General features: G+C 33.5%; 1 protein-coding gene across 2 annotated transcripts; it reads right to left on the reverse strand.

Moving 5' to 3' along the window:
* Positions 1 to 2,313: 2,313 nt before the first annotated feature.
* On the reverse strand, positions 2,314 to 14,268 carry LOC134681863 (zinc finger protein 568-like). Of its 2 annotated transcripts, none has more exons than XM_063541509.1 (4): positions 14,095 to 14,156; positions 8,411 to 10,480; positions 7,614 to 7,781; positions 2,314 to 4,508 (listed from the first exon to the last, which is right to left on the reverse strand). In XM_063541509.1, the coding sequence occupies exons 2-4, from the start codon at positions 10,446 to 10,448 to the stop codon at positions 3,715 to 3,717; spliced, it is 3,000 nt and encodes a 999-aa protein (XP_063397579.1). In that variant the 5' UTR covers positions 10,449 to 10,480; positions 14,095 to 14,156; the 3' UTR covers positions 2,314 to 3,714. The 2 variants fall into 2 exon arrangements, with proteins under 2 accessions (XP_063397579.1, XP_063397587.1); XM_063541517.1 differs by lacking the exon at positions 14,095 to 14,156 and adding an exon at positions 14,197 to 14,268 and having other exon boundaries at positions 2,315 to 4,508.
* Positions 14,269 to 14,279: the final 11 nt, after the last annotated feature.

Raw genomic sequence — 14,279 nt, forward strand, 5'->3', positions numbered from 1 at the left:
GGTTATCTTTATTTGGTGTAAGGAATGAAGGACGGTGTACATGGTTATCAGAAATTTACCTCATGTTCATGGTTCATTGGTCAATGTAAGGTTTTTGTGTTTTGATATGTTTTTGGAGTACATGTACTATATGCAATTTGCCATCTATATTTAGTGTACAGAATGAATGCAAGGTGGACATGTCTGTAAGCCAGTATTATCTGACCAACTTTTTCATAGTTCTTTGTTTAATGTTAGATTTCTGAATTTTGGTTGTTTTCTGAAAATACTAATAACAATGATCATTTATATTTGGTGTATGGAATTATAAGGTGTACATGTCTGGCAGTTATTATCTGACCTGGACCTTATTTTCATGGTTCATCAGAGCATAATACATTTTCGTAATTATACCCCCGCTTTAAAAAGGGGGGGGGGGTATACTGTTTTACCTCTGTCTGTCTGTCCGTCAGTCAGTCCGTCCCATGAATATTTTTCGTCGCATTTTTCTCAGGAACTACAAAACAAGGATTTCTGAAATTTGGTTTCAGGGTTTATCTAAGTCAGCTATACCGTGTGATGCGTTTTCAGATTGATCACTTGACAACTTCCTGTTTACTGAACACTTGTATGATTTTACACATGAAAGCCAAGTTGAAAATTTTCGTCACACTTTTTCAGGAACTACAATACAAGGATTTCTGAAATTTGGTTTCAGGATTTATATAAGTCAGCTATACCGTGTGATGCGTTTTCAGATTTATCACTCGACAACTTCCTGTTTACCGAACACTTGCATATTTTTACACTATTTATTTTTTCGTCGCATTTTTCTCAGGAACTACAATACAAGGATTTCTGAAATTTGGTTTCAGGATATATATAAGTCAGCTATACTGTGTGATGCGTTTTCAGATTCATCACTCGACAACTTCCTGTTTACCGAACACTTGCATATTTTTACACTATTTATATTATCCACTTGCCGCGGGGGTATCATCAGTGAGCAGTAGCTCGCAGTTTCACTTGATTTGTCAGTTTATCACAAACTATAAGCAATAGTTCAACTATATTTGGTGTACAGAATGATTGTAAAGGTGTACATGTCTGTCTGGCTCGGTTGATCTGACCATGACCTCTTTATCATAGAATATTGATAATGTTAAGATTATGTGATACTTGTAGTAAGATTATGTAACAGACTATCCACATAAATTCAATGTTAAGTAAAATAGGCTAGACATTTGAGCATGTGCACACATGTGCTACTTGATCTGCTTGTGCTTCAACTGAAACGTTGAGTAAAGCCCTTTGCAACAGATTTTTACAGTGTGTTCTTATTTTGTGCTGTAACACAACTGTCCATGTAAGGAAAGGGTTGAGGGGGAATAAATTTGTTTAACTCATCCAATTTCTTTATATGTGCCTGTCCCAAATCAGAAGCCTGTAATTCAGTGGTTGTTGTTGCTCATGCTTCATATGAGTTTTTCATAAATTGTTTTGTAAAAAATAGGCAGTCAGTTTTTCATTTCAATCTGTCATTTATTCTTTTCTGGATCTGGTATAGCTAAATTGGAGGCATGGTTTTTTGTCATTGTTGAAGGCTGCACAGTGACAATTCTATAATTGCATTAATCTTCATTATTTGAACTCTACTAGATTGTTTTCCTAATAGCAATAATACCACATCTTCTTATTTTTATATCAAATAGCTTTTCAGCAGAACTTAATAACTTTTGATCTTAACCATCTATCATCAAATAAGTTGAAACTCAATTTCAACTTGCTGTGATTGATTTATTTTCTACTCTTAACATTTTAATTTCAAATATTTGAAAATTGAAAAGCTGTTGCTAACCATGGACTGTGTTGTTTAACAAGTTGAATAAACCCTCTTTTAAAAGTACTCCTATTCAGTTTATAGGAAGTTGATAGGGATGATGGGAAAAAGCATATCACACACAATCAAATGCTCACATGAAGCTTGATACAAAATGTCTGAAAGCTTGTAGTTCCTGAAAAAAGTGTGACAAAAAGGTTTCATGGACAGAACAAACAGAAACACAGATGACCATACAGCCAGACAGACTGATGATGGGCAGACACAAACCAAATATATATAAATTTAAATCTACCATCCAATTGATTCAATATTTATCCACTTCAAAAAATCAAATTTACATACATTAAAATGCAAGATTTTAAAAGCATTTTAAAATAAAAACTTTTGATGGTAGACAAATATTATTGTCACAATCGTTAAGTGGTAGAAGTAGTATTTACTAACTAGTAAAGTGCAATACTCAGAATATATTTGGCAGGAAATTGCAGGAGACAAATTAATTCAAGTGTGGTATATCAAGAATAATGAAAGTGGTCAGAACCGGTTTTAATGCATGTAGTTTCAGAGAAATTGAAATATAATATATTATAAAATTTTAATTGTCATAAGTGATCATAAAGGGACAAAGTAACATATAACATTGTAGAGAAACATCTTCTAATAACTTAAAAGTATGAAACATTCTGTCCTTTTATTGATTCTGTTAATGAGTATACATGTACATACTAACAACAAATAATAATTTCAATTCATTTCAAGATATTTCATACTGATCAGTAAATTTGTTATATATGTCAACGGTGAAAACAATTACATAAATATTGAGGGAAGATATAAAAAAAAATTCGCGCAATTTTTTAATAACTATATTCATAATCGTAAGCAATCAAAAATAATGTATATACATCTTTTCATATCATAATATATTATCAACAAAATTTCTTTCTTAATCAATTACGTACATGCCTGAAATTTTTCGGATACATGTATATACGCTTTTTGATAATGAATTTTACAGTCAGTCGCACAATATACACATATGTAGTACAATAATTCATTTCAGCAGTGTTCATTCTTTTCATATTTACTAATAATAACAATAATAATAATAAAAAAAAATACAAACAAATAAATACGTATAGATACAGATAACAGAAATTATAACAAAGTTTTATTTCATTCATATTTCATGTGTTCAAAATCCAAAACAAAAAATAACATGGTTACATATATATGGCAAAACAAAACTTGCCTTCTTGTTACTCTTTAAATACCCAAACCTGGAACAATAAATCATAACCTATATGACCTAAGATCAATAGAAGTAGAAAAATATTGACAAATTGGAGTCTCTTATACATGTACTGTTTATCTTTCCACACATAATGCAGCCTACACAATGACTTTGGGAACAAACAGTAACAATAAACAATTCTTGAACACAGTCAGGAGGTATATACATAAAAAATCATCCAATAATATCTTTTTAAAATGCACCAATGGACCACAGTTCAAAATAAAATATGATAACAAAGATTGCAACTTCCCAAAAAGCATAATTATTTTTTCATGACTGTTTCACTTTGAGATGGGTTTTGTTTGTTTTCATATCTAAAAGGTACCTAACCTGCTCCACATTATTTTTAACAAACAAATTTTGTATTAGAACTTATATTATAATGACAAAAAAAACTCAACAAGAATTTTTTCCCCTTTTTATTGGTCAAAATATTTTAAAATCAAATCACCAAACCAAACAATTTTTTTTCTAAAAATGGCTGGAGCCTTTCAGGAGCTCACAGAGGTGGATTCTATGTCAACAAAAATATTGAAATCCCAATACTTTCAGAAGCAAACTCAAACTTTTACATAGATTTTACACTACATGTATTTCAAAATAAAGCTTGAATGAATGGTCCAAGTTGGCTATAATCTTGACTCTGAGTAGTGGTCTGTTGTCCAGCAGATGTCATAGGAACCTGTGTCATAACATTCTGTATGTATGTCTGATGATCTTCTGGAATCAAGGTCACAGGGGTCACTGGACTAGTGGCTGGTAGAGGGCGTGATGTAGAAGTTTTATTGATCTCGTCATTAGCCATGACCAGATGTTCCATTGTGATTGGCACTTGAATTGTCACACCTTCTAAACTCCCATGACCAAACTGAGCCTGTCTTATTTCTTCTAATGTGAGAGCATGTGCTCCTGGGTTGTCAGTAATACCCTGGATTGTATAACCAGAATGATCAAAGTTTTTAACATACACCGCTTGATCTATGCCTAATTTTGATTGAGTCATTATTAAATTGTGTGGCGGTATTTGAATTTTTCCTCCTTCAGTCAGTATAATCGGTGGTGGTATTTGTTTAACAGGTTTTCTTATCCTTGGTTTTGATGGACGACCTTTGGTCTTTTTCTCTCCATTTGGGTCATGACTTTTATTTAGATGATACTTTAATTTGTCTTTTCTATTCGTACTATAATCACATAGATTGCATTTAAAAGGTTTATCACTTAGATGTATTTTTTCATGTCTCTTAAGATGACTTTTCTCTATAAAACTTTTACCACATTCTACACAAACATAGCTACGTATACCAAGATGTGTTCGCATATGACATTTTAACTGACTTCTCTTTGGTGTAGTGTAATTACATTTTGGATGTTCACATTTGAAAACTTCACCTGCAATAAGAAAAAAACTTTATCAATTACAAACAAAAGGGTGTGCTAAAGACCTTTTTTTTTTAAATTTCATTAAAAACTAACATGAATGTCCCTTTTTGTAAGTGGAAACTTGAAATACTGCAAACACAGCATACAAAATAATAACCTCGCTTTGAGTCCATACTTTAGTGAAGGAAGTTGAACCCCTAGAAATAATAGAGATCAGATTCAAACACCTCATGTAGCTGTGAGCAATGGCAATGGATGTTTAAAGATTCAATGAACATCATCAATTTCTGTATCAGTAATGCCTTATTTTATATTACTATATCAGTGTTCCAGCTAGGATTTCAAAAGGGCAGGGTGCTAATCCTGAAAAAGGGCATTTAACGCGCGATATGATAATATGAAAAGGGCATGTTTTAATAAAAGATATTAATCAAACATTGTGCTTATTCGTTGAATCACAGGTTATACAAAAATAACACCATTAGCCCATATAGAACTCTATCTTTCTACTTTTTAGGTTGAAAAACTTGTCAAGCAGCTTGTCACACAAGTTTTTAGATCATTGCTTGGCACAGTTGAGCTTTATATGCAATATGTTTTGAAAGGTGACCTGTTTCATTCTGTTTCTATGGTCTGGCACATTTTACCAGTTTCACCTTTCTACCCCTGCTGTGCTTAATGGCAATACAGCACAAAACAGCTGTGCTCAGTAAATGCACAATGTTAGGATATCTGTAAAAAATTGTATCAAAAATAAAGAATACAGAAAAAGATGACCAAGGCACACTTCCAACACTGCTACTAAGACCCTCTTTAACTTTTCCCATAACTCAAAATACTTAAAACATATATATTCTAAAGCAAGAAGTATGTAGACATATTTTAGAATATATATGTAAATGGGTTACTCAATGCTTGGAAAAAATCAGATTGAGTTATCTTTCTTTATTCGGGTGTGCTCGTTCTTTGGAGGATTATAAACAGTAGGTAAATTTGATGTAAATAGGATCACAATATGGCGGCCGATTTTGTTATTTTCGTATCAAAAATGAGGGCAGTCAATGACAAATACGTCTGAATTTTCTGTTTATTTCACGGAAAACAAGTAAAACAATATCTTCAACGAGTTTATTATGGTTTTCAACTCTCTGTCATTACGTTTCCTCCATGAAACTACGGTAAACATTGCAAATTGTGCCCAAGTTGTTGTTTGCACATTTCTTCAAAGATAATTGCCGACTGACCGATTCTATTTGAATGAATTAATGTTGATGATCATTATAATGACCCATCCGATAAACGGATTACCTATAACAACAGATTATGACACCAGTTGTAACCGTTGATTAGCTTGGGGTCGTAAACAAAGTCATAAACTTTTCTCCAGGTAAAATTTAGTAATTAGCGTATCATATCAATACGAACAAATTAATATACAATTGATCTTCAAAAAAAAGCAGGGCGCCCTGGAAACTGTAAAAAGGGCACAGGGCAGCACTTGGGAAAGGGCAGGCGCCGCACCCTCTAAAAACGGCCTAGCTGGAACACTGTATATCTTTTACCTGAAGTAAACAGAATAATGACATTCTTTAAAAAAAAAAACATCTTTAAAAATTGATTTGGTTGCTTTCATATATAGAACATGATAAATAAATCCAGTACATGTATACTAATAATTCAAGGCGTCAATGCGGATTTCCTATGGTTTTTTTCTAATCATGCAGAACATGTTTTATCTCGTTCAATATTTCATCTCATTTTTCTTCACATTTACTGCTATTAAAATATTTTTAAATGCAGAAAAAAACAAGAATGTGTCCTCAGTACACGAATGCCCCACTCTCATTATCATTTTCTATGTTCAGTGGACCGTGAAATTGGGGTAAAATCTCTAATTTTGCATTAAAATTAGAAAGGTCATATCATAGGCAACATGAGTACTAAGTTTGAAGTCGATTGGACTTCAACTTCATCAAAAACTACCTTGACCAAAAACTTTAACCTGAGGCGGGACAGACGGACGAACATGTCGGACGCACAGACCAGAAAACATAATGCCCCTCTACTATCGTAGGTGGGGCATAAAGACCCACAAATTAAAATTTGATCTAAAATTATAAAAAATTGCTTCACTAAGCGCAGCCTGATACTACTTCAGAGGTTGAACCGTTAGATTTGGGGCAAATTTGGACACAATATTCAAGCTTGATACTGTCTGAATTTGGATTGCAATCAAAATTATGACATAATATAGGTTTCTGACACCAAAACAAATGTCAAAATTTTACAAATATATTGTGCTAATGAGAAATTGAAGGTTTCTTCTTTCTTCTTGAAACTTTTCAAAATTCTGAAATTTGAAAAAAATATGAACCCCCTCAAAAGATTTTTTTGGAATTCCTCTTTGGAGCAATTACCCCCTTCTCATTACAGGCATTTGTAGTATGGAGCCTTGTAGTACAATTTCAAAGAGATCCATTTACTTAAACACAAGTTATTGTCGACTAGAAAAAAGAAAAATGTTTGTTTTTGGCCAGTTTTTGGCCACTTATTCCTGCCTGTTGGGGCAATTAATCCTAAACTCATTCCCAGACTTCCCTTTAATTTGTTATGTGGAACATTATGGTACAATGTCAGAGATATCGGAACTCTCACACACAAGTTATTGTCCGGAAACTACAAAAATGCTTGTTTTTGGCTCTTTATACCTAAACTGTTGGCACCATAACCCCCAAAATGAATCCCAATCTTTTACCTGTGGTATTTAAGATTCAGTAAAATTTCAGAGTGATTAAATACTAATACACAAGTTATCAACCTTTTACTAGAAACAACCTTATTTTTGTCCCCTTCTGCGACCCTAATTCCTAAACGGTAGGGACCATCATCCCCAAAATCAATCCAAACCTTTCTTTTAAGTTATTGAACCTTCTAAAAAAAAATTATAAAGAGCCCTTGGCTTAAACTAAATTTATTGTCCGGAAACCAAATGTGTCTTTGGAAGACGACGCAGACATCATACCATCATACGATCCCAATTTTTTTTTGAGGTCGTATAAAAATAAATAAATCACATAAGGAATTATCAAAATAAAATAATAGAATTAAACATACCTGTGTGTGTTCTTTTGTGAGCTGTTAAATGTGATTGATATTTGGTTGCAAATCCACAAAAGTCACATAAATAAGGCCGAAGGTCATCATGGATTACCAAATGTTGATCAAGTGTGTTCTTCACAGCAAATGACTTTGGACAGTGTGGACACTGAAATGGTCTCTTTCCTGAAAAATAAAATAAAAAGAGTCAAATTTAGATAACAATTCCTTAAGTTAACCAAGAGGTCAAAATATTTAACTTGCAGTTCAAAAGAAGACACCAGTAATTACTGTTGCTTAAAATATGTACATGTACTTTAATGTTTAAGTAATTTCAGATTAGGAATTCTTTATACATTTTGTACATTTTTATACTTATGACGTTATCTTGTACTTTAGACGTCTTACATATTACATATATAGTTTTAGTAAAACCACTTTACAATAGCTTATTTTGTTTGTATATATATGTTTGCTAAACCATTGTTATTAAGTTTGACATCTGCATTGCATTCATTATCAATAAATTGGCAGGGCTTCAGCTTGCAAACTTTATACTCTGCAGTAAACCATGGTAAACTAACAGCCAATAACATTTAAGCATTAATGTACAATGTATACAAGCTGAAGCCTGGTCTATCTATTGATTGCAGATGTTAATCTAAATGAAAATGCTTGAACAAACATATTTTAAATACATATTTTTTAAACCAACCATCATTGTTTCCAACGAGTAAACCTGACCACTTTTGCAAGCAGTTATCTGCAAAAATTTTAATACGAGAATATTGGTATCCTCTTTCTATAATAATCACCTGTATGAGTCTTCTTATGAGCGTACAAATTATTTCTCGTTCTGAATCTGGCATTACAAATCCCACAAGCATATGGACGTTCTTCAAAGTGTTTCATTCTGTGAATTAATAATGTTGGGAACTTTTCGGTGGAATAATCACATCCATATACTTCACAATGAAATGGCGGGCCTTCAAAGTGTTTTTTCATATGATCACTGTATGTCCTGTTTGATTTTGTTTCAAATGCATTGCACACAGTGCATTTCAATAGAATATCATTTTCATGATTCCATTTCAAGTGTTTTCTTAACCTGCCTTCTATCTTTGTACTATAGGAGCAATGAGGACATTCTAATTTGACCATATTGTATATAGGGGTATTCTTTTTCTTCTTGGAACCTTTTTTCACCTCATTTTTCTCTTTATCACTACCATCTTCCTCCTCCCCCTCCTCCTCCATTTCATGTATATAATCTTCATCTTCCTCTCCATTTTCTTCTTCTTCAAACTCATTAAATTCTTCATTGTTTTCTTCATCTTTCTCTAGATCTTCCTCCACATTGTTTGGTGTAGAATCTTCTGTATTATTTTCTGACTGATCTTGACTTTCTCCTGAAGGTTGTGGTGATGACCTTGGTTGATATTCAGGTTGAGTGTAACTTCTGCTTACTATTAAAGTATCTTTTGACATAATTTTTATTTTCTTTTTCACTTTTCCCCTTATACTTTTGGTCGGAGTTTTCTCAAGCTCTGGTGTCAATATTGTGCTACTTGTTTCTTGTTCAACAGGTTCCATAGACTGTGAACCAGTTACTTCATTTTCATTGGCTGCTGATTCATTGAAATTTTCTTCATTCTCTTCAGGTTGAAAGCTTTTATCAGATTCACTTACAGGCTTTGCCGTATGAGATTGTATGTACATGTAAGGCATGTTGTCTGTGTTAGTCCCTGTGTTGAGCTTTATGTGTCTTGTTGTTGTACCAACTGCAGTCACCGCTATAAAATCATCAACCTCTGGCAATATCAATCCTGAGGTCACCACTTCTGTAAGCAGATGAGAATAAGTGTGTCTTAATGATGAGAAAGTTTCAGTATATGGTCCCAAAGAAATACCAGAACTGAATAACGTTTGTAGCAAAAGGTATAAACTTGATTCGTGAGTTGTGAAGAAATTTTCAGTCCGACTAATCTCTAGTAGAAAGTCTGATGCAACAGATGACCAATCAATGTGTTTTAATAATAAAACCAAGAACTTCTCTCGTGGTTGAACTTCAAATCCTACCCAACTTATCACTAAAAAAAGTTTCATTTCTGGTTTTAATTTTAACATGCATCCTTTAGATAGTAAAGCATGAATTTTCCCCGCTTTCATTTGTAAGAATTCACTCTGCTTTACTGCATCAGATAAATTTGACTGTAAAAATCCGACTAGAAATTCTTCAAGTTCATCTAGACTGTATTTCCTCGACAAGAAGTAGGTACTGACAAAGTTCCCCAGATGTAAGTTGCATCTTAGGAATTCTTCACAATAACTTTTAAGTAAGTCTATCTTGAAGCTTACAGCCAAATGTAACAGTTGGAGAAAATTTGTTTCTCTTGGAGCAATTGTACCAGTGTACAAAAATTCCAAAAAATCAGCAAATACTTCATAGCTATCATAGTGAACAATCAGCAAGTCTTTGTCAACATAGTCTGTACTAGTCAAAGCTTCATCAAAATATGGACTCCAAGCAGCAACCAATGACTTGTGAGCAATAAACCGCATGCCTTTAACATCAATAAACAAATCGCAATACCTCCCTACATCTCTTAATTGCTTTAATTTTTCAAGTATCATTATCTGTGGTTTTGGACGTTCCTGGTTGGCACTGTTTGGACTGTTACTGAAGTTTGTAGAACTAGGAGGAAATCCACTTGATGGAATGACTTCCACATTGTGAGTCAGTGGCACAGGAATGAAGCTGATGTGTTGTTGTGTTGTCATTACTGATGCATTCATCCCAGAGCTGGTATACAGCTGCTGGCTAAGAGATTGGTTGGAGGTGCTGAACGACATCTTGGATCACTAGCGAACTGTTATGGTTTCACCTATAAAATATAAGAAAGGTACATATATTTGCAATGTACATGTACATACATATGTCACCATTTTTTTTCTAACATACATAAAAAGTAATGTGTACAATATTATGTTTTGTGAATTTTCAAAAAGACATGATGCTTAATTATTGTCAGCAAGGGGGAATAATTCAATTAATTTTCTTTTCAAACTTTGAATTATCTCCCCTTAACATCTTTTAAAAAAAAATCTTACACCACCTTACAAATGTAATTAGTTTTATTTACAACTCCTTCAATTTGTTTAATATTTTCTTTTATGAGTCCAACTCACAATACATTCCCCATTTCCATTCTCAATTTTATCTAAATAAAATTTGTAAAATATAAATTTTCTTTTCAAACTTTGAATTGTCTTCCCTTTATATCTTCTAGTAAATTTGACATATGACAGACAGAAACTTTATTACACAATTTATAAGGCATTTAATTACAAAGTGTGAAACATCCATGCATATGTGACATCTTCTTCTTTCTCAAATTTTCCACAAAAAGTGTGTTTAAAATATTGGACATGTCCAAGTCTGAAACTGGCATGCTTTATAAAACAGAATAAAAACTCATTATTTGACCTTGTAGTCAATGTACATTTAAATTATCCTCAATGTATAGCATCATAAGTATGACAATAAAATCTCTTTTGAGAATTTGATTTTACAGCTTTTTGTTACATGTATCAAAGATTTTTTTTAAATGAATAGACAAAGTCTCTATTTTTTACTCATATTTTCCAATAACCATGATTATAATAGGAACTAGAGGCTCCGCTCACCTTGGTCTATGTGAATATTAAACAAAGGAAGCAGATGGATTCATGACAAAAGTGTGTTTTGGTGATGGTGGTGTGTTTGTACATTTGTACATCTTACTTTACTGAACATTCTTGCTGCTTACAATTATCACTATCTATAATGAACTTGGCCCAGTAGTTTCTGTGAAAAATGTTACCGGTAGTAAATATTTACAAATTTTATGAAATTGTTTAAAGTTGACTATAAAGGACAATAACTCCTTAGGGGATCAATTGACCATTTTGGTCATGTTGACTTATTTGTAAATCTTACTTTGCTTAACATTATTGCTGTTTACAGTTTATCTCTATCTATGATAATATTCAAGATAATAACCAAAAACAGCAAAATTTCCTTAAAATTACCTATTCAGGGGCAGCAACCCAACAACAGATTCTCTGATTCATCTGAAAATTTCAGGGCAGATAAATCTTGACCTGGTAAACAATTTTACCCCATGTCAGATTTGCTATAAATGCTTTGGTTTTTGAGTTATAAGCCAAAAACTGCATTTTTCCCCTATGTTCTATTTTTAGCCATGGCGGCCATCTTGGTTGGTTTGGCGGGTCACGCCACACATTTTTTTAACTAGATACCCCAATAATGATTGTGGCCAAGTTTGGTTTAATTTGGCCCAGTAGTTTCAGAGGAGAAGATTTTTGTAAAAGTTAACGACGACGGACGATGGTGATGAGAAAAGCTCACTTGGCCCTTTGGGCCAGGTGAGCTAAAAAGCGCAATGTTGTCTCACTTTCAAGTAGATGCAACTGCATGAGCTTTATATATTTATGTGTGGATCCTGATAGTTAACCAATTTTTGTAACTCTATGAAAAGTTGAGGAGTCATAATCATTAATCATTGTTAATCTCAACACTAATAATCCTGACTTCATGAACTCCGAGATCGGCTGAGTAATAACTTTTATTATTTTTTTCCTTGATAATAACAATTAAAATTTAATTTCTCCTGCATAGTTTTTTATCATATCTATTTTCTGTGTAATGTTTTAGAGATTGTTATATTTATATCATGTGTTTCCCTGTTCAGAGGTTGAGCCCCCCCCCCCCCCCCCCCCTTTTCCCTTTTTACCACCCTCTAAAAGGACATGAAACAGATATGAACAGATTTTTTTTAAATGTTTTTGTTTTGAATTTTACTGAAAAAAAATATTTTCACAATCAAGTGGGTCTCATTTGGGTTTAAGCGTGACATAGGATTGCTGATTTTTTTGTCAGCCAGACGCATGAAAGACAAATTATTGTGGCCAGAAAATGGTCAATGAAGTCTAAAGGGACACTGTAAATTACAAAACAATGAAATTTGCTTACATATATAGCGTAAGCAGGATCAGAACCCCCCAATGAGACCCCAAATCCAGTATACATTGTACATTTGTAGTTCATAGTACATGTTTCTTAATGTGTATTTATGTTTAAATTTCCAATTTGTTATATTTATTTTTAAAAGAACTTCTTTTAGTGGGTGTCTCATTTTTGTAGTAGTCTGATCCCGGATCCCACTTATTATTAAGTGAGAATCGCATATCATTATCCTGCTTCTCGTTTATTGTCATTGCCAAAATAGCTCGTGAATTTAATTTCCTGGGTCCCATTGGAATATGTTCATATGTTCTCGCTTTATTATGTGACTTTATGTGTCAACGACACGCTTAAAAAAGTCTCTTTTAAATGAGACCCCAACTAGCTGCTACTACTGAGTGCTAGCTGAGTACACCTCATTTGCAATTCACAAAATCTGCAAATACTGATATCTTTTTATGTTTCACACTTCATTCTGGATCCAACATGTGTAATGACTTTTTATTATAGTGACTTTTATTGTATAATTTACAAGACAGATGTAGTGCAAAGACCAGAATACACCTAATCTCTATTTGTCAGCCATTTCTGGATATCACACAGGTTCCCGTAAAACAGAATAGCTGATGCCACAATAAAAAAGTGATTGTTGTATGCGTCAAAAGTTCAAGCAGCCGGGTCAGCCAGGATACACCTTATCGCTATTTGTCCACCATTACTGGATATCACACAGGTTCCCGTCAAATTTTGACATCACAATACAAAATATCTGACGCCACAATGGAAAAGTGATTGTTGTATGTGTCAAAAGTTCAAGCGGCAGGGTCAGCCGGGATTAGCAATAAGGTGTAAACACCTTATTGCTTTTACCCTACTCGACCAGCCGACCCAGCAGCTTGACCTTTTGACGCATACAACAATCACTTTTCCGTTGTGGCGTCAGATGTCTTGTTTTATGACGTCAAAATTTTACGGGAACCTGTGTGATATCCAGTAATGGCAGACAAATAGCGATAAGGTGTATTGTGCAAACACTGCCTACAAAACATGTAAAAGTAATCCATATTTTTGCACAGTACAGATACCAATAACAGGGGCGGATGCAGGAATTTTCGAAAGGGGGGGTGCTAACCCAGGGCAAAAGGGGGGGGGGGGTGCAAAACATATGTCCCGATACAAATGCATTGATCGGCAAAAATAAAGGGGGGGTGCGCACCCCCGGAACCCCCCCTCTGGATCCGCCACTGAATAACACAAAAACATGATCTGCAAGATATGACATCAAATAGCACCAGCCTTTCTAGGAATTACAACAGAAAGTAAAATCATCTTCAATCTATTTTAGGCACAAATTTGCATATTTTGTAAAATTTTTGTTATGCTTCCTGTCAGCTATAATTCTATATTATCTTTATTTTTTTTATTTATTTCCTTATCTAGCATTAACAAACAAGATTTGCTATTATGACATACACATGTATGCTATATGCTAAATAATTCGTTTGTGTATATTGGAAATTTTCTTTGGTTATGGTTTCAAGTGGACATTCTCCCTGTATTTTGAATGAAACTTACATTTAAAACTATTGAAATGATCCCCAGCTTTAACAAAGCCACAGGAAATGACGTCATAAATTCATAATCTCGTCCACAAAGAT

Source organism: Mytilus trossulus, chromosome 1, assembly GCF_036588685.1.
Source record: "Mytilus trossulus isolate FHL-02 chromosome 1, PNRI_Mtr1.1.1.hap1, whole genome shotgun sequence".
NCBI lineage: Eukaryota > Metazoa > Mollusca > Bivalvia > Mytilida > Mytilidae > Mytilus > Mytilus trossulus.